The following is a 20,300-nucleotide window of genomic DNA, read 5'->3' as shown; positions in this document are numbered from 1 at the left end:
AAAGTGCGCCGAGCTAGAATACAACATTGAAGCATAATTTACAAATAGAAAACAAAACCTAATGAAATACACAGAAAGACACAAAGATAGAGACACATGTCTTATTTCAAACGCTAGAACAAATTCATAGTGTCATTAAAGAATGAAATGGGTTGCCTGAATCAGCCAGGAAAACCAACGACTTAGCAGAGTTTAAGTTATTGATTAACATGCATGCCTAGATTGACACATGAAATGCGTATGATTTAATCATCTTCTTTTTTGAAGTAACGTCATCACAATGGACCTCATTCACCAATTGTAAACAAACAACATTTAGTCACATGATTCTCTATCTCTTCTATACAAATTACGCAATACACTATGGCTATTGCGTGACAGTTTTTTTTTTCGTTGTTTTATCTATATTACCACGTGGCTAAATGTTGTTTGTTTACGATTGGTGAATGAGGTCCATTAGTGATTGTTGTCCTTATAGCGACTATTGGTTTATATGGTTTATACGTATTATGACAGTATTTATTTAAATTTGTTTTGCAAACAGGTCAAAAGTTGGATTTGTTTTATTATTTGCTACCAAAAAAGAAGTGCATAATTTGAGCCGCAAAGAGACTTCTTACACTAGATTTGATATTGCTGTCATCATCTGGAACTAGAATTTTAAATGTAAAATATGAAGACGTTGATTTCAATATTTGAATTGTCTTATATAGCTGTCAGCATTCCATTTGGGTTTTGGGTTTTGCTGGGTAGATAAATAGACTTTAAAAGTCTAATGGTCACGACATGGCCTATGTCGAAATGCCAAAGAACACATTTATAAAGTAAAGGTCTAAAAAGTACGCTGAGAACTTCTGGGCCGTGTCACGTGTGTACCTCGTTCAAAGAACTTCTCTAGGCGTGTACTTTACTGCCTTCATCCCCCCTCCCCTGACAACATCAGCAGCTTGACCGGTTACCAATGACGCCATTGAAAATAACAAAAAAGTCATCTGCGTCTGTAGTTATTAGGCGGTCACGTGACTGCTTGAGCGGAAACAGTGCGCGGCCACTTTTGGCAAGAAACGTTTAGAGAAAGAGAAGAGTTTTTTGTTTGTTTGTTTTTATGGGGGAGAAATTGTTCTCGGATAGTTTCTCTTTAATGTTCTGGTTTGTTCTGAATGTGATTTCATGACGTCACTCATTCGATAGTGACATGAATTTAGAGGTGCAGGCATAAACAAAATAAAATGCACTTTCAACCAACGTTGTGAAACAAAATATTAGGCCTATAGTAAAAGGAAAATCAGAATGAAATTGAAATAGTACGGGATACTTGTGATGGAACAAATAGGACAAGCTCCAGCCTGGCTAACTACTGGAATGTTCTGGATAATATGGATAATAGTTTGTTTTTTTAACTGCTCATTCAAAGCATTCTTATCTTATCAAGTGCTTACATATTGACCACATGAAGACTATTGCGTGAGATTCAGTTCCTTATCAAGTGGCTCATGTTTAGAGTTTTCAGTTGTGCAAGTGTATTTCATTTTTTTTTGCCAACAATAAGACCAATGAAAAAAAAAAGAGTAAATTACCTATCAACCCAATACTTTCTGACAACTAAGTAAATTTATATGAAAAAAACTGATGTATTCGTAGTCTCAATGTTCCCTTCATAAAACTGCATCAGATTATGTAAACATTGACATTAACACATATTTTCTTGAAAAAGGTGTGTATAGATAAACTAACATCTATATAGTTATTATTATTATTATTGTTATTATTATCATCATCATTATTATTATTATGTTTGAAAATAACAATTATTCATTCTCTGGCGCTGCCAGGGTCGAGTTTCGTTAAAGGGCAGCAAAATTCATCGTAGTTCCTTTATCTTTTTCCACTGAGGAATTTTCTGGTGATGTGGCAGGTCTGCAGCAGTACCGCCCTCTGACAGGCAACGAGAATGTTCCTAGGAATTTTAAGGGCCTTGATGGTATCTGTGAGGTCAGTTGTTATTATCCCCTCGGTTGATATAACAATGGGGTATATTGTTGTTTTAGATAACTTCCATAAACGCTTAATCTCCAAGCCAAGGTTCACATATTTTCGTTGTTTTTCCAACTCAGTTTTTCTTAAATTATGAGATAGTGGTACGGCGATGTCAATAATGGTAGCGGCTTTTTCTTTTTTTTATCGATGAGCAGCAGATCAGGGTAATTAAAATCTACCGTTTTGTCGGTCAAAATAGGCCTAACAAAGTACAGCAGATGATCCGTAGACTCGAGAACCTCTTGTGGTGAGAATATGTAATAAGGAGGAGTATCCATACCGATCAAATTATGTGTCAAAGCCAAGTGCTGGTGTATTAACTTAGCAACTTGGTTATGGCGACCTAAGTAGACAGATTCCGATAGGGTCCTGCCATTATGTGTTCAATTGACTCACCCACATTTTGACATTTTCGGCATTTGTCAACAATATTGAGTTTTAGGGTATGTTTCTCGTAATTTTTTGTCCTAATTACTGTCCTGTATTGCCTTCTGATTCAGGGTAGAGCTGACCTGCTTTGAGCAATGCTAAGGAAGTAGCCTTGTCAATGTTGTTCCCATTTAATAAAGCCGTGAATTTTCCATGGAGCGTTTTTTTTTCTTTCCATTGGTGAATCTCATGCCCTACGTCGTCCGAACCGACATTAACATCAATATTGTTTAGGTTCTGAGGGGTTGCTTCGGAGTCGTGTTTGCGTAGGAATGAAACTAGTTCATTGTTGCATGTGTGCATTTTTATACTATTTTTAAACTTGCATCTTGCACAATTTGAAGATGTTCTGCAATCCACGACCTTCATGCTTCCTGGGCTGGTAACCTTATGGTGGAGGACTTAGTGTGTTAACATCGAAATTTGGTTAGTAATCTGTCAATGTCATGTTGGTCGGTGTCAGTCCATTTGATGACATTGAAAGTGTAAAGGAGCAATGTTTATTGCAGTGATGAGATTACTGACAGACAGTTTAGTGATAAGAATTGTATTTACTCTTTGCTTATATCTACCAAGAAAGTCCTCTTATAATTTTTTATAGTTTATCGTGGCATTCTGGTTTATTCCAAGATATTTATCAAGGGAGGCAGAGCTCAGTTCTTTGATGCTTTCAAATGCAATGTTAGCGTTGGCTGCCTTGCCCTTTATTATTAGTATTATTTTTTATTTTTGTATTATTATTATTATTATTACTATTTTATTATTATGTTAGAAACGAACGAGTATTAATTCTCTGGCGCTGCCAGGGTCGAGTTTCGTTAAAGGGAAAAGAAATTCATCGTGGTCCTTTTATCAGTTTATTATTATTATTATATTTATTATTGTTATCGAAAACAAGAACTAACAGTGATTCTCCGACTCTGTCAGCAATTGGGAATCGCTAAAGGGGAAAACATTTTTTTTATTCCACTGAAAAGATTTCTGGTGATGTGGCAGGTCTGAATCTGTACCGCACTTTAACTAGGAACTAGAATCTTCTTAAGAATGTTCTGAGCCTCAAGATGTCTGCGATGTCAGTTGAAACATATTTAAAAAAATCAGTGTTAAAAAGTATAAAAAAAAGAGAATAATAAGCTCCGATGACTTTTGGTGACTCATTCAGTAGCAGACGTTGAAATTTAGACCGTCAAACTTCCTGTACCATCTGTACAAACATCACGATTAGTTTTCAGTGAGATGTTCCAAAAATGAATCAACTTTCTGATATCTCGTGTTGTAGTCGTTTCGAGTGGTTTGCAAAAGAGAAACTTGTCTTATAATCGTCATCATTTCTCTACCAAAACATACCTCTACATGACTTGGTCTCCATGTCTGCAAAGCTCAGATGTTGAATATCAATAGAACGCTGCAGTTATTTAGGTTACAGTGATTCTCATTATAAAACTTCGCTACAAATGTAGCACTGGAATTTCAAATTTCTAATTCCCGCTTATACTGTTGAGGTAAAACCAAACCGTAAATAAATCAACGTATTATTTTCTGTTCTTAAAGTTTAATTTCTGTTGGTTCTTCCCTGATGAAAGTATTTCATTTTCATACCATGGACTATTTCAACAACCTATTACTTCCTAGAATCTCTTTTCACTTTCGCTATGACGTTACCATACAAATACAAACTACGATTCCGCATCGTTGCGCTACATTAATGTAAACTAATAAAAAATTATGTATGCTGCGACAATGGATATGTTAAAGATCACTCTGATTTAGTTGTCTATTCTTTAACATCAAAAACAAAAAATATGAACTTCCAATAGAAAAACTTTGTACAGTGTCAAGTTTTACAAGTTAGAATAGAGTCGAGATAGTAAAAAAAATCCATATTTTCGATGGTCTTAGACGACCCCCAGCAAATTGTCATTCGACCCCCAAAGGGGTCGTGACTCACAGGTGAGAACCCCTGTTGTAACCAGTTATCAGACTACGGCCTTACTCTATGTTCTCAAAATACACCAGTGTTAAACAAATAAGTTTATTTTTTAAACCCTGGCCTTGACGCATACATTACGTGACACACATGTTACGGTGAAGGGTTTTTACCCATGCTAACGTTAGCTTTAGTGGCTTTAGAAAAAACCTTCATGAATTTTCTTTCGGGGGGGGGGGGGGGCCTTACATCTACAGAAAAAATAGCATGGCCTTAAAATGACTAGAATTTAGATGATAAAAAATAATTATATATTTCTTGGTCTATTTCCTTCTTAGAGTACTAAAAAATAACTTTTACTATGCATTTTAGAATCTCTACTATTTATGCATTGTTTAGAATACTTTCCATTATATGGTCAAAGATCATTGTTCAATCTTGTCTGCATAAACACATTACTGGTTTGGACACAACGAAACGACGACCCGCGCTACAATTTGTTTGATTATCGGGAAAGAAAAACATTATTTGGACTATGAAGCCTCGCTGTTGGGCATTAGAAGCCCGCTGTTGGGCAATTGAAAGCCTCGCTGTTGGGCATTACAAGCTCGCTGTTGGGCGATTGAAAGCCTCGCTTTTGGGCATTAGAAGCCCGCTGTTGGGCATTAGAAGCCCGCTGTTGGGCGATTGAAAGCCTCGCTGTTGGGCGATTGAAAGCCTCGCGGTTGGGCATTAGAAACCCGCTGTTGGGCAATTGAAAGCCTCGCTGTTGGGTATTACAAGCTCGCTGTTGGGCAATTGAAAGCCTCGCTTTTGGGCATTAGAAGCCAGCTGTTGGGCATTAGAAGCCCGCTGTTGGGCGATTGAAAGCCTCGCTGTTGGGCATTAGAAGCCCGCTGTTGGGCAATTGAAAGCCTCGCTGTTGGGCATTAGAAGCCCGCTGTTGGGCAATTGAAAGCCTCGCTGTTGGGCTTTTGAAGCCTCGTTGTTGGGCAGTAGAAAAAACTAAGCATTTACTTTCACTTTTTAGAAATTACTTTTTCTAATTAAAAAGAAACTTTATTTAACAAACACACAAACAGTACAGAGAGAAGTTAACACAACAATCTAATTCCATTTTTTTTTGGATGCATTTTTTTTACTGCAAGCATGCAGGACGAGTACAATAGTAGCCTACTGCTTAGAGATCAGACGTAGAAAAAAATGCAGATATTATTATAAAACTAGTCTGTTACACTGGATATAGATGTTTACGTTTTGAGAAGTTCCATCAACGCTCCATGTGAGTGTAAACTTTTAGTCTCGCGAATCTACTTTTCTAACTTTACTAGAGTCGATGTTTACATTAGAGATTCTTTCCTGGACTCTAGATGTGTATCGCTACTTAATTCATTTTTAAATATTTTCAGTTGTCAAACTTTACAGTGTTCTAGATTCTAGAGCATAGTGCTATCAAGCTGGTCATATTATTGGTCATAATATTAATAATAATAATAATAATAATAATAATAATAGTAATAATAATAGTAATAATAATAATAATAATAATAATAATAATAATAATAATAATAATAATAATAATTAGGCATTACTGACGATAGGGCTGTGACCAGATAAAAATAAAATCTTCTCAGTCAACAGATTTTCTATATACGTTCCTCCCAGGTCGACGGCACCTAACAGTTGATGTCTCTATGACAACCAGTACAGGTCGAACCCGCCTTGACACGCTAGGCATAAATCATGATTGTATCAGGGGGGGATGGCCTGACATGTCAGTTGGCCAGCGGCGTGGCCTGCCAGAGCTACTTTATGTCATAGCTGTCGTCATCCCGTTTGTCTTGACCTCCGAGGCTAGTCAATGACATTGATCGTCTGGCGGGCCCACAATGACTTGACTGGTTTTAAGACACAATGTTTTGTATATGGACAGTCTTAGTTAGTCATTGGGTCACTCTGAGTTTGTCATCAGTTTATTATAACATTTTACTATAACATTCAACTATAACATGATTTCGAATGCAGTTTTCACTTTGAAAGTAAATTATTTGAAGTCAGTTGTGGGACAAGAAGGTTTACCTTCATCTTCACCTCTCCCTTAGTTTGTTGAACCGTTTGGGCATTACACATGATCTGTTGACCGTCTTTCTCCATTTCTCTTTGTCTTTTGACTTCAGTAGAATCTCTTCCTGTGACCGGCCTGTTCACTCTTTGTCTTTTGACTACAGTAGAATCTCTTTCTGTGACAGGCCTGTTCACTCTTTGTCTTTTGACTTCAGTAGAATCTCTTTCTGTGACCGGCCTGTTCACTCTTTGTCTTTTGACTTCAGTAGAATCTCTTCCTGTGACCGGCCTGTTCACTCTTTGTCTTTTGACTTCAGTAGAATCTCTTTCTGTGACAGGCCTGTTCACTCTTTGTCTTTTGACTTCAGTAGAATCTCTTCCTGTGACCGGCCTGTTCACTCTTTGTCTTTTGACTTCAGTAGAATCTCTTCCTGTGACCGGCCTGTTCGCTCTTTGTCTTTTGACTTCAGTAGAATCTCTTTCTGTGACCGGCCTGTTCACTCTTTGTCTTTTGACTTCAGTAGAATCTCTTCCTGTGACCGGCCTGTTCACTCTTTGTCTTTTGACTTCAGTAGAATCTCTTCCTGTGACCGGCCTGTTCACTCTTTGTCTTTTGACTTCAGTAGAATCTCTTTCTGTGACAGGCCTGTTCACTCTTTGTCTTTTGACTTCAGTAGAATCTCTTCCTGTGACCGGCCTGTTCACTCTTTGTCTTTTGACTTCAGTAGAATCTCTTCCTGTGACCGGCCTGTTCACTCTTTGTCTTTTGACTTCAGTAGAATCTCTTTCTGTGACCGGCCTGTTCACTCTTTGTCTTTTGACTTCAGTAGAATCTCTTTCTGTGACCGGCCTGTTCACTCTTTGTCTTTTGACTTCAGTAGAATCTCTTCCTGTGACCGGCCTGTTCACTCTTTGTCTTTTGACTTCAGTAGAATCTCTTTCTGTGACCGGCCTGTTCACTCTTTGTCTTTTGACTTCAGTAGAATCTCTTTCTGTGACCGGCCTGTTCACTCTTTGTCTTTTGACTTCAGTAGAATCTCTTCCTGTGACAGGCCTGTTCACTCTTTGTCTTTTGACTTCAGTAGAATCTCTTCCTGTGACCGGCCTGGTCACTCTTTGATGTTGTCTTCCCATCGCTTTCATTGTCTGCCTCGTCTTCGTTTTGTCCTGGCACTATTCCCTGAAAGAAAGTCTTTCCAACCCCTCAGGACCTTGTATATGGCCATAAAGTTCTACTTTGCGTTTTATTTTACAGTGGTCAGCAGGTCATCATGGGGACCAACTGCCGTTGTGATCTTATCCCGAATCTCCTTTTCTTTGTAGGATCCTTCTATAGCATCTCAATTCCAGTACTAGGATCCTCTTCTCTAATCCTCAAGTTAAGCGTCCTAGATTCGAAAATAAACAGGAATGTGACGATGACCATGGAGCGTATCAGTCTGATTTTAGTGTCCTGGGCTATGCCATTGTCTTTCGAAATTGTTTTGAGTTTGTAAGTGTTGCTGTGTACTGTGCGATTCTGACCAGTAGTTCAAGTTTGGTTTCTTTATCTGAAACAATAGCTCCAAGGTTTTTAAAACTTGCCACTTGCCAGCTTTTCACCTTCAATAAGTCCATTTTAAAGACCTAATGGCAATTGGTCATAATGTGTGTTTTTTCGGCATTGATTTGCATACCGCCCTACCATATGTTACAGAAAACTTGTTTATGCGCATCATCAAGTCAGCTAGCCCTTCTGCTGTCCCTGCCAGACCATCTATGTCAGCCGCGAAGCGCAAAGGAGATTGCCATCCTGTGATTTTTTTGTGTGACGGTACGCACCGGTACGGCATACCGGCACCTTTTTTAAATGTGGGGAACTTTTTTTTACTTTTCTTGTATTTTTAACGTTTATTGTTAATTTGTTAGTAGTTAAAAGTTAGGCAATTCCTCACTGAGTACCAGCTCAAAGCAATGTTGCCATCTATCGGCGAGGTTTATGATACGACTAGCGACTAGAGGGTTATGATGCGGCTAGCGGTTAACGAGGGTTATAACATCAGCAGTAGTCAACAATGTTTGTGATACGACTAGCACTCAACGAGGTTTATGATGAAGCTATTAGTATATTCGAGGGGGGTCGTGTAGTTAAAAGCTAACTAGTTCTATTTATATGCCATTTTGTCCTCTTCTAAAGAGGATATCAGTAAATAAAGGAAACATTAACTAGTCTTTTCATCTTAATTGCTCCACCCTAACTCCCCCTTTCTCCAATATTATACATAAAAATCCCCTTTCAGACCTTACGATCTATAGGGCAGATGATGTGAAGGTCATCTGTTTCTGTGACCCACCGTTAACGAGGGTGTCATGTAGCCAACACAACGACAAACCGCCTTTACTTTTACCCAGCTAACGTCAGGTCCCCATTAGAGCTGGGTGGGCCCTCTAAAGATCCCGAAATTCAAAATCCTGGTGCTCATAAGGATTTCGAACCCGGAACAGGTTCGGAAGCCAAGCGCTTGACCACTTAGTAACTGCACCTCATTATACATAATTGAAGTTAATTTTTTTTTTAAATTGATGTCTGCCATTTAGGCATTAGTTTTATATTCTAGCTATTTTTATTGATGAATCTATTTATGATGAGAGAAAGTGGCACTTGTTAGCTCAAATCTATGCTATAACCTAGACTTAAATTTTGTAATGTCTCATCCGCAGCTTCAGGTCTAGTTCTGATTAGTCTGTTTGTCTGCTGGAGATGTTCTCGTGCCAATGCTGGAGAATGTCTGCAATGGAAGCATCATAACATCACATCTTCAAAACAGTCATGTGACCAGCGTTGTTAACGCCACAGGGCGCTATGAACAACACCTGTAACTATTCCACCTGCTACAACGTTGGGCTCTTGCTCCCTATCCTGAACGAGTCCACCTGGTCAGTGGGCGCCAGGATATTCTTCTACGTTATTGGCATGCTGTGGTGCTTCCTGGGATTGACCATCGTGTCGGACTCGTTCATGTGCGGTATTGAGTGCATCACAAGTAAGACAAAGACAGTCACAGTGGCGAAGTCTGGGGGCGAGGGTTTCCAGCAGATTGAGGTGAAAGTAAGTGACACTTTTAAAAATTAATTTTTACTTTTTTTTTTACATACAAATATGTTGCAAGCTTAAACTTAACGAATTGTAAATAAATACATTTATTAAACTATTTTAGTTTATTGTATAATAATAAAATTAGGTTACAATAGATGGATAAGTTTACTGTTATCAATTATATACCTGAGTATAACCTTACCCGACACGACTAAATAGCCAACGACAAAATAGCTAACGGCAAAATAATACTGACGAAATTGTGCTGACAAAATAGCGTTGATAAAATAGCGTTGATAAAATAGCGTTGATAAAATAGCGTTGATAAAATAGCGTTGATAAAATAGCGTTGATAAAATAGCGTTGATAAAATAGCGTTGATAAAATAGCGTTGATAAAATAGCGTTGATAAAATAGCGTTGATAAAATAACGCCTACGAAATTTTAGAGGAGGAGAGGCATTTTTTTTAAGAAACCCTAACTCTATGTCAATCATAACCCCACACTCCGTATATATATACTGAATCGGGGGCGTGGTGGCTGAATGGTTAATTGTTGGCTTCGTACCTAGGTCCTGGGTTCGAATCTCGGTGAATACTAGGATTTTGAATTTCGGGATTTTTAGGGCGCACCTGAGTCCACCCAACTCTAATGTGTACCTGACTTGAGTTTGGGAAAGTAAAGGCGGTTGGTCGTTGTGCTGGCCACATGACACCCTGTTCGTTAACCGTTGGCCAATGAAAAAGATGACCTTAACATCATCCGCCCTATAGATCAGCATTTATCTACCGGAGGTGTGTTCATAAGCCATCTCTTGTATTCTTAGAGACACAAAACCATTCTTTGTTATGTCTAGAACTCACTAACAGTGGCCTAGCTAGAGATTTGGGGGCCCGGTTGGGAGGGGGCTTGGCTTCTTTTGGCCTCTGCATTTTGACATCATAAGATGAGATAATTTACTTAATAAATGTATGTCTAATGTGTGGGATATATGCAACAGGGTCACTAACTTATATATCATCGTGAATTGCAAGATAGAGTGGCAGTGGCTTAAAAATATAATGTAAAATAAAATAGTTCTGACGTGAATTCGGGGGCCCATATCAAGGAGGGGCACGGGAGGAAATTTTAAAGTTGGACCCTCTTCCCCCTCCCTTTGCTACGCCACTGCTAACTTACCATACTATAAAAAAGGCAGGTCAAATTAAGTTAAATAAAATCAAAATGGTGGGTATGGTCGTCTTTGCTAGTCAAGGGGGCTCTGGGGGAGCGTTCCACGTCGTAAACCGAAAAACAAGTCCATTTCCAGGCCTAGGTCGTTTTCCATTGAGATCTGTCCGGGTTTTCTTGTGTGTAGAAGCTTTCGTAACAGTACTTTTTATAAATATATATATATATATATATATATATATATATATATATATATATATATATATATATATATATATATATATATATATATATATATATATGTGTGGCAGGGTTGTTAGTAATTGACTAATTGAATTTTTTAAATTGATTCATGTTTTGTTAGGCACAATAAAGAATTGTTTGAAGTATCAACTTTTTTATCCACAATTATTTAAGGGGACTAATCTCAACAAATTTAGCCGTAGATGTGAATACTGAATAATTAGTTTTTTGTTGCTGTCAAACGAAATAATTATTTATCAGTAATTAATAAATTAAATTGATTACTTAAAAAAAAATTTAATTCATGTCTCGTCTATACCAATGAATAATTGTGCGAAGTTTCAGCTTGATCTGAGAATGGGTGTTGGTGAACTAACGTGTATACACTTTGTACCAGACAGATAGAGGGAGTTGATATAAGCTTTGTACAAAGAAACGAATTTGTAATATGGACCGACAAAATACTGGTATGAAATATTTACTTAATTCTAAATGACTGTCTGTACAAATCGTAAAGCTATTTTTTCAATTCCAGGTCTGGAACGACACGGTGGCCAACCTCACGTTACTTGCCTTCGGCACCAGTGCACCAGAGATCCTCCTTAACGTCATCGAGATATGCGGGCAGAATTTCGTTGCTGGGGACCTGGGTCCAGGGACGATTGTTGGATCAGCGGCCTTCAACTTGTTTATCATCACCTCCTTAAGTATCACTTGTATACCAGACGGCGAGACCAGGTCAGTAGGAGTCTGTTTAGCCCTCAACCGTTGTCCTGTATATCAAAACCGCTTGACCAATCTTGATAAAACTTGGCAGAAATGTTCCCTGGGTACTAACTTAGACCGTAGAGTATGTATTGTACCCCTAAAAAAAAACTTAAGACCCTCAAAAAAAAAATTGACTAACTCTATGAAAGTATAGTATCTTATAAATCTAGGCCATGTTACCATGTTTACATGATGTGTCACTGACTAAGGTTTCTTTAACAGTGGAAGACACAGATCTAAACAGAAACTTGAAATAACCGAAAAAGAAATGTAGGCTAACATTATCATAGACAATCTTTTTTTTTATTACTAGATGAATTGATATACTTCTTAAATAAATTACCACCTTTTTGTTTAAGTCATTATTAATTATTCAAGCTGAATAAATGTATTGTTACGTATTTCTGAATCTTCTGGCTAGATGTATTAGTTGGCACACAAATAAAAACACAGCAAAGAACTTGACTACTAAACTTTCAGTTTCATATAACTTTAATGAATATTAACTCTAATAATTTATTACTGTAACATGTAGCGTAGAAGACTGTACAATATCTGTCAGTTTACAGTTAGCTATACTTCGTTGCATTTCATCCCTTCACTTCGTTGCTATTCATTTCTTCTCAACTTGCATCGAGCCGTATTCCACAGAACAGACCAACGACACACTTCCCAGTGTCGCTCCAGGTCTCCCAAAGCTGAACCAAGTCGTACTCAAGTCTACCGAATCAGAGCCGCACACGTCTTACATCGACTGTATCGACTGTAACGGCTCAAGTCCACTGTAGTTCGCTGTATAGACTTTAACGACAGTAGTCCACTCCAGTTAACTCTACCCTAGTTAACTTGCATCGAGTCGTACACATCTCTCTTCTACTGTCTCGCACAGTAGACAACAGTACCGACGACTCATTCACGACTGACTTTCACATTAACTCTCTGGCTTATATAGAGTCCCTAATCGCTTGTCCAATATTGCAATAAACACTGCTAGTATCTTCTGGAATAACACGTGACGAAACGTCACATCCTGTCTTTGTTTATACATGTAGATTCCAGAAAACATCGGCTGTAGTGTCATCTTGCCGGGGTCACAAGTTGTGACCTCTATCTGTCACTGAACATTGCTAGTACCTTTTGGAATAACATGTAAGGACACGTCAGATCCTGTCTCTGTTTGTACATGTACATTCCAGGGAGCACCCGCTGCTGTGTAATCTCGTCGGGGTCACACGTTAACCTCTTCCGGTCACTGGTCATTTGTAACAGTATGTTATTTGCAGAAACAAATCCGAGCAAAGCCGGGTAATTTAAAGCTAGTGTTACAATAAAGTAGCCGTGAAATCATTATGTTACTTCAATTAGAACTATTTCCTTTAACTCTGCCTCACCAACCTCCTGTAGCTCTGCCTCACCAGCCTCCTGTAACTCTGCCTCACCAGCCTCCTCTAACTCTGCCTCACCAGCCTCATCTAACTCTGCCTCACCTGCCTCCTCTAGCTCTGCCTCACCAGCCTCCTCTCTCCTAGCCCGAGATAGAGAAGAAAATAAAAAAAAATTGTAGCGACCACTTTAGAAACTGTAAAAGCCAATCTTGGACTAGATGCTAGATACATAATAGAGGCAGACTGGACACAGACTGGACACAGACTTGTCATAGACAAAACACGGAGATTAAAAAGCTACCATTAAAGTTAACTAGCAGCCAATGCAATAAGCGAATGTTGCCAAACTAAGCAGAACAAAGAATATAATAAATCATTACTTCGTATGCATCGAAAGTGCCGGATCTTTTTTTGTGCACATGAAGGTTGAAAGTGCGCACAAGTTTCCATAGTATGACCATGGAACTATACTAAAGGAACATTAACTTTTTTACAAATCTGTATAGAAATTATGAACTTTGCATATCATATGTCCTATTTTAAAATAATGACGGAGACAAAGAAGGATTTCACGCCTCGATCACGCGCGATGTACTCGTGTTGAGAAGAACTATTTTGTTGGCTCTTTATAAACAGATTCTTAAAAAACTTCATACATTTTCAGACAGTTGTTATGATAGATATAATTTGTCAGAGTAAGAGATCATCAGAACAATGATATATTGTAGATCACCCTTCGCGTCCATTTTCACTGTAAGTAGATGCTTCAGTTTTCAATTTGCAGTTTATTTAGTATAGTTCTATGGTCAAATGTTCCTGCCTTTTGGACTGATGAAGTAGGCCTATAGTTATACAGCAGACTTTTCTTTGGAAATATTCCCATTTGGAATTAGCGTCAATTAAATTTAGATCTCTTTCTACTTAGGTATTTTCCAATCAAAGTTTCGTTTTTATATCATGCCAAAGACGCTAGGTTAAAAGATTACTGTTTGCCAACTAAATAATTAAAATTAGTTTGTGCTACTTCTTCTTCTTCTAGCCAGCTTTATTGCTGCTGAGCTGTGAGCTCTTTTGCAGACTGTGCCAAGGAAAAAAAGTGTGCTGTTTTCTTCAGTTGTTCAGCACTGCCGTACAGGGTGTTTGTTATGTTGGTCTGTAGTGGAAGTAGGGTCTGCCTAAGGTGGATTAGGGAGGGGCATTCAAAGAGGATATGGTTTACGGTTTCAAAGGGGTGGGCGCAGTGTCTGCAAAGGGGTAGTTGTCTGGAGTTTATTTTGTTCAGGTGGTAATTTAATAGTGGTGTGTGTCCTGTTCTTAGTTGGAAGATTGTAGACTGTTCTTTGCGGGGGAGGAAGTTAATACTGTCCAGTTTGTTAGGCGTAGTCATTTCCCTGTACATGGCTCTGCCTGTGTTTCCTGATGCCCATTGGTTGAGCCTCTCCTCTTTGTGATTGTTGACTAACATTGACCTTAGGGTGAGGTAGTTAACAGGTCTATCTGGTTGTTCCATAGATGAACCTGCCTTTGATAGCTTATCTGCCTTTTCATTTCCCATGATGCCAATGTGTCCAGGGATCCACTGTAGTGTGATATTGATATTTAATTTAGTTTGTGCTACAGGCAATAGAGCTTAGACATTTGATTTACAACGGCAAAAAAGTGCACAAAATAATCGTACACTTTTACAAAGCTAATGAACACTTCCTACATTCTGAACACTGCATACACCAAATAGTTAAAAGTAATTCGTCAAGGATGAAAATCTCCTGAAAGTTATTTGAAAAATGTTTTTTTTTCTCAGTTATTGTTTTTTTTTTCTTTTATTGTTCTGAAATTTAGGAAAATCAAAGACATGCACGTGTTTGCCTTGACCAGCATCTCTGGCATCCTGGCTTACGTCTGGCTCATCCTTGTTCTTCTGGTAATATCTCCCAATGTTGTGGATCTGTGGGAGGCCATCTTGACCTTTATGATGTTCCCGGTACTTATTGTTAGTGCCTACGCTGCCGACAGAGGTCTCTGGTGCCGGCCCAGGAACAAAACTTCTGCTCAAATTGAAATAGCTTTAGGTAAGTTTAGGTAGGACATTTGGTTGCTACCGAGTACAGAGACCATGACTCTGAATGTCTGATAGAAAAGGTATTTCGGTGCTAAATAGTCCATGTCTCTGACGTTTTTAGGTATATGTCATTTGAGTGCTACAGAAGTTATGTTTCTGAAGTTCGTGCAGAAGAGTTATTCGGGTACTAAAAAGGCCATATCAGTTAAACACTGAAAAGAAAGTCCTTTTGGTACCAAAGTGGCGTTTTGTGAAACTCTAATAAAAAATACAATTTTGATTACTTTTTTGAAGTAACGTCTGTATTTTATCAGATAAGATAAGATAATGGAGCGATGAGGCGATTTATGATTTTGTGGTTGTATTTGTAGTTGTGTTTTCATATTGAATTCTTTCTTTCACTCGCCACACAGCAACTTCTATGAAGACACCAACAGCAAGTAACTTTGTTAATGAGCTACTAGCCGTTATATAGATCATAAATGTACATGTTTAGTACACATTTCTCATTCAAAAGGAAACAAGGCGATCTAACAAACTATATAATCAACAACGTTATTAGTATAGCCAGTGAGTCATGAACCCCCCCCCCCCTCCCGTTTAATTCACTACGATCAGACATATATACGCCACTATAAAAAAATTAAGTTTACCTCTCAGACCTTGGACCCCAGGTTTGGAAGTCAAGCGCTTAATCACTCAGCCACCGCGCTCCCATACACCACTATGCCTGTCTCCAATACTATTACTAGCGACTTCATCTCTCTATTTTAGTTTGAAACATATACACGCTAGCAACACATTTCTTCTATTTCATTCTTTGACTCAATATCTTCCTTACAGAGGCTAGTAAACGCAAGTCATATAGTAGTGATACAGACATAATAGATGTGGCCAGAGTAAGTACTTTGTATATATTTTGTATCATTGCAATATATTTTTATAGACATCTTTATCTGTTTTTTTTTCCTGCTAATGGCTTTCTACTTATTAAAATTCCACTTCCTCTTTATCTTGTTATCTATTTCGACTTTACAATGTTTCATAATATGTACATATGTATTGATTTGTTTAATAATCTGTACATATGGATTATTTTGTATCATACTCTGTACATATGGATTGTTTTGTTTAATAATCTGTACATATGTATTGATTTGTTTCATAATCTGTACATATGTATTGATTTGTTTCATAATCTGTACATATGTATTGATTTGTTTCATAATCTGTACATATGTATTGATTTGTTTCATAATCTGTACATATGTATTGTTTTGTTTCATAATCTGTACATATGTATTGATTTGTTTCATAATCTGTACATATGTATTGTTTTGTTTCATAATCTGTACATATGTATTGATTTGTTTCATAATCTGTACATATGTATTGATTTGTTTCATAATCTGTACATATGTATTGTTTTGTTTTATAATCTGTACGTATGTATTGATTTGTTTCATAATCTGTACATATGTATTGATTTGTTTCATAATCTGTACATATGTATTGATTTGTTTCATAATCTGTACATATGTATTGATTTGTTTCATAATCTGTACATATGTATTGATTTGTTTTATAATCTGTACATATGTATTGATTTGTTTCATAATCTGTACATATGTATTGTTTTGTTTCATAATCTGTACATATGTATTGATTTGTTTCATAATCTGTACATATGTATTGTTTTGTTTCATAATCTGTACATATGTATTGATTTGTTTCATAATCTGTACATATGTATTGATTTGTTTCATAATCTGTACATATGTATTGATTTGTTTCATAATCTGTACATATGTATTGATTTGTTTTATAATCTGTACATATGTATTGATTTGTTTCATAATCTGTACATATGTATTGTTTTGTTTCATAATCTGTACATATGTATTGATTTGTTTCATAATCTGTACATATGTATTGTTTTGTTTCATAATCTGTACATATGTATTGATTTGTTTCATAATCTGTACATATGTATTGATTTGTTTCATAATCTGTACATATGTATTGTTTTGTTTTATAATCTGTACGTATGTATTAATTTGTTTCATAATCTGTACATATGTATTGATTTGTTTCATAATCTGTACATATGTATTGATTTGTTTCATAATCTGTACATATGTATTGATTTGTTTCATAATCTGTACATATGTATTGATTTGTTTTATAATCTGTACATATGTATTGATTTGTTTCATAATCTGTACATATGTATTGATTTGTTTTATAATCTGTACATATGTATTGATTTGTTTCATAATCTGTACATATGTATTGATTTGTTTCATAATCTGTACATATGTATTGATTTGTTTAATAATCTGTATATATTGTTGTAACTCTCTAAGGCAGGCACTCAACGAAAGGCATGTCGGCAACAGTAAACGATGTATTTATTTATTATAAGCATCAACAAATAGTAATAGTTACTAGTTAGACTTGGACTTCTGCTATAAAGTCACAGAGAGTAATATGTCTTAAGTTTTAAGAGTCCTACTTCATACCAGAACAGCAGAACAGACCACCGAGACACTTCCCAGTGTCGCCCCAGGTCTCCCAAACATTTCCCTAGTATCACACAGGACAGCACTCAGTACCAGACTTCAGACTCCCATGACTTCAAACCAGTCCTTCTTCCTAGTCTAAACATGTCTCTACTCCTTGTGTTGAATGTCGCTCTGATGCGCACCATCAGTGAGGCTCGGCAGCGGAGTTACAACACTATGAATTGATTTGTTTAAAAATCTGTTTATATGTATTGGTTTATGATTATCGATTTCCACATTTAGACTTTTATACAACACTTATGCTTTGATTCTTCGACACATTCATGTCAGACTACTATGAAACTGATCTGAATCATATTGATCTTATGGTTGAATGACTGATGGACTGACTGACTGACTGATGTAGTTTAAATGATGGAAAGTCTCACATCCTACAGAAGCTGGCCAGAGACAAATCAATCAACGAAGACGACGTAGCCCAAGCCATGGCTGCCCAGATTGACAGCACGAGGCCCAAGACCAGTAGCTGGTACAGAGTTAATGCCAGTCGAATGATGTCCGGTGGACAAAAGTTGGTGGTGAAACCCAAGAAAAGCGCTACGGAGGTAAATAAATATAACTGGAGATTTGTACGTTAAATTAAACAATGTCAAGGACACTACATTCAGCGTCACTGTTGCCAAATAAATAAAAAAGAATAGAGCTAGTTGTTTTTAAACAAAATGTCAATGCGTGGCAGATTATCTTCGTGTAAAATCTTTATTACCACTATTTAGTTGTCGATTTGTTTTAAAAAAAAAACATTCTAAGTCATATCGTGAAAGTCTACTGCCCCCTTCCTATTCAAATTAGTTTGTGCTGTATATGGAAATAGCTTAGACCAGGCATGTCAAACTCATTAAGGTGTATGGGCCACAAAAAATCTTACTATGACCTGAGGGCACTGGCGGATCCAGGGGGGGGGGGGGCGGTAGGGGCGATCGCCCCCCCCCACTCGGCCGACCCCCCCCCAGGGGGGGGCGGACGAACTTTAGTATAGGATTCACACAATTTGTATACAAATTTATTACTTATGTTAAAAATATATACTAATTTTCTATATTTCAACATATTTTTAGATTATTTCGCCCCCCCCCTTTCTAGTATGTTGGCCGATTTGGTGGAGTCGGGAGGGGGCGATGGTATCAATTCCGCCCCCCCTACACTTTCGAGTGGGGGGGGCGGTCCAATTTATTGGTAGAAATCACAGCCTGCTAACAAATCAATTAAATATCTACATCCCTGTAACTTGTTATTGATATTTTAACCGATCTTTATATTATGTCTTTGCCTGTTTGCCGATTGGTGGGGGGGGGGGGGGGAAGAGTACCTCTTCTGCCCTTCCCACCTAAACCCTTTGAGTGGGGGGGGGGGCGGTCCGTTTTTATGGAGAAATCATAGTTTGTGAACAAAATTAGTTGAATTAATATATAAATTTTATATTATGTCGCTCCCTTTCTGGTATTTTGGCCGATTCGGTGGGGTGAGGGGGGGGGGGCGATTGCATGTACTGCCCTCCCCACTCTAGCCCTCTGAGTGCTGGGGGGGGCGGTCCTACTTTTGTGGAGAATCATAGTTTGTGAATAAAATTAGTTGAATATCTATATAATATAAACTACGTATTGATATGTGACCCATTGTAAATTTGTCGTACCACACTCTAATCTCAAATTGTATCATTAGTAAATTTAAATGAAAAAGGGTTGTACCAGGTGGGAGGGGCGATACATGCAATCGCATTTCCCCCATCGGACAAATCAATACTTTTTCTTTTTGTGTTATAGTTAAGAAATTACAAAATTTAAAAAATCTGTCACTAATATAATTTATATATACTATAAATTAAATTCTTATATCGAGTCGCCCCACCCCTATTCTTTAATGCCAAATGCGATCTTTAGCAGAAATTAGTAAAGGAGAGAGGATTAATCGTTTTCACTCTACCGCCATTCCCATTTCCAGAGTTTTTGTAATTTCACATGAAGTTATCATAAGTATTTTAAGAAAGACTTTGCATTGGAAAAGTTAGAATTCAAACGAAATTTTTCAGTATAAGAGTCATGATTGAGATGAGTTCTAAACTCAAATAACGTTTTCATAGTCACCTTTTCTCAACCTTTACTCAATCTGATATTTTTCTAGCTAAATAAATTTGGGACTATAACTCACAATTTATACTAGAGCATTCTTGAATACTATTTATCGAATAAGTTTTTTTTCGGCGGCGATCCTCAAAGCAAAAATCTAAATACGTGGGGTATCCTATCTTTTCAAGGAACAAATCGGTTTTATTTGCAATGTATTATGGGCCTATAAATTCAAATTAGAATATTTTTCAAGTACAACATTATTCAAAAGGTCGTTTTGAATAATGAGCTTCAGGTCAGGAGAATGAGTTTCTGCAGAGAAGAATGCAAGAAAACGCTTTTGGCGTCGGGGCTTCGCCCCGAACTTCATTTATGGGTAATGAGTTGTAGATGTCAGGAGAATGCGTTTCTGCAAGGAAGAATGCAAGAAAACGCTTTTGGCGTCGGGGCTTCGCCCCGAACTTCATTTATGGGTAATGAGTTGTAGATGT

General features: G+C 37.4%; 1 protein-coding gene across 1 annotated transcript in view; it reads left to right on the top strand.

The window, feature by feature from the left end:
- The first annotated feature begins 1,054 nt into the window (after positions 1-1,054).
- LOC106069638 (sodium/calcium exchanger 3-like) overlaps positions 1,055-20,300 on the top strand; it is a 46,202-nt gene continuing 26,956 nt past the window's right edge. Inside the window, exons 1-6 of the mRNA XM_056020736.1 lie at positions 1,055-1,714; positions 9,158-9,545; positions 11,482-11,684; positions 14,939-15,168; positions 16,002-16,057; positions 18,121-18,288. Coding sequence (XP_055876711.1) covers positions 9,300-9,545; positions 11,482-11,684; positions 14,939-15,168; positions 16,002-16,057; positions 18,121-18,288 — 903 coding nt within the window. The 5' untranslated portion in view covers positions 1,055-1,714; positions 9,158-9,299. The remainder of the gene's footprint in view (positions 1,715-9,157; positions 9,546-11,481; positions 11,685-14,938; positions 15,169-16,001; positions 16,058-18,120; positions 18,289-20,300) is intronic.

The sequence above is a fragment of the Biomphalaria glabrata genome, chromosome 2 (genome assembly GCF_947242115.1).
Source record: "Biomphalaria glabrata chromosome 2, xgBioGlab47.1, whole genome shotgun sequence".
Classification (NCBI taxonomy): domain Eukaryota; kingdom Metazoa; phylum Mollusca; class Gastropoda; family Planorbidae; genus Biomphalaria; species Biomphalaria glabrata.
Note: the sequence above shows the minus strand (reverse complement) of the source record. Positions and strands in the feature narration are given on the sequence as shown.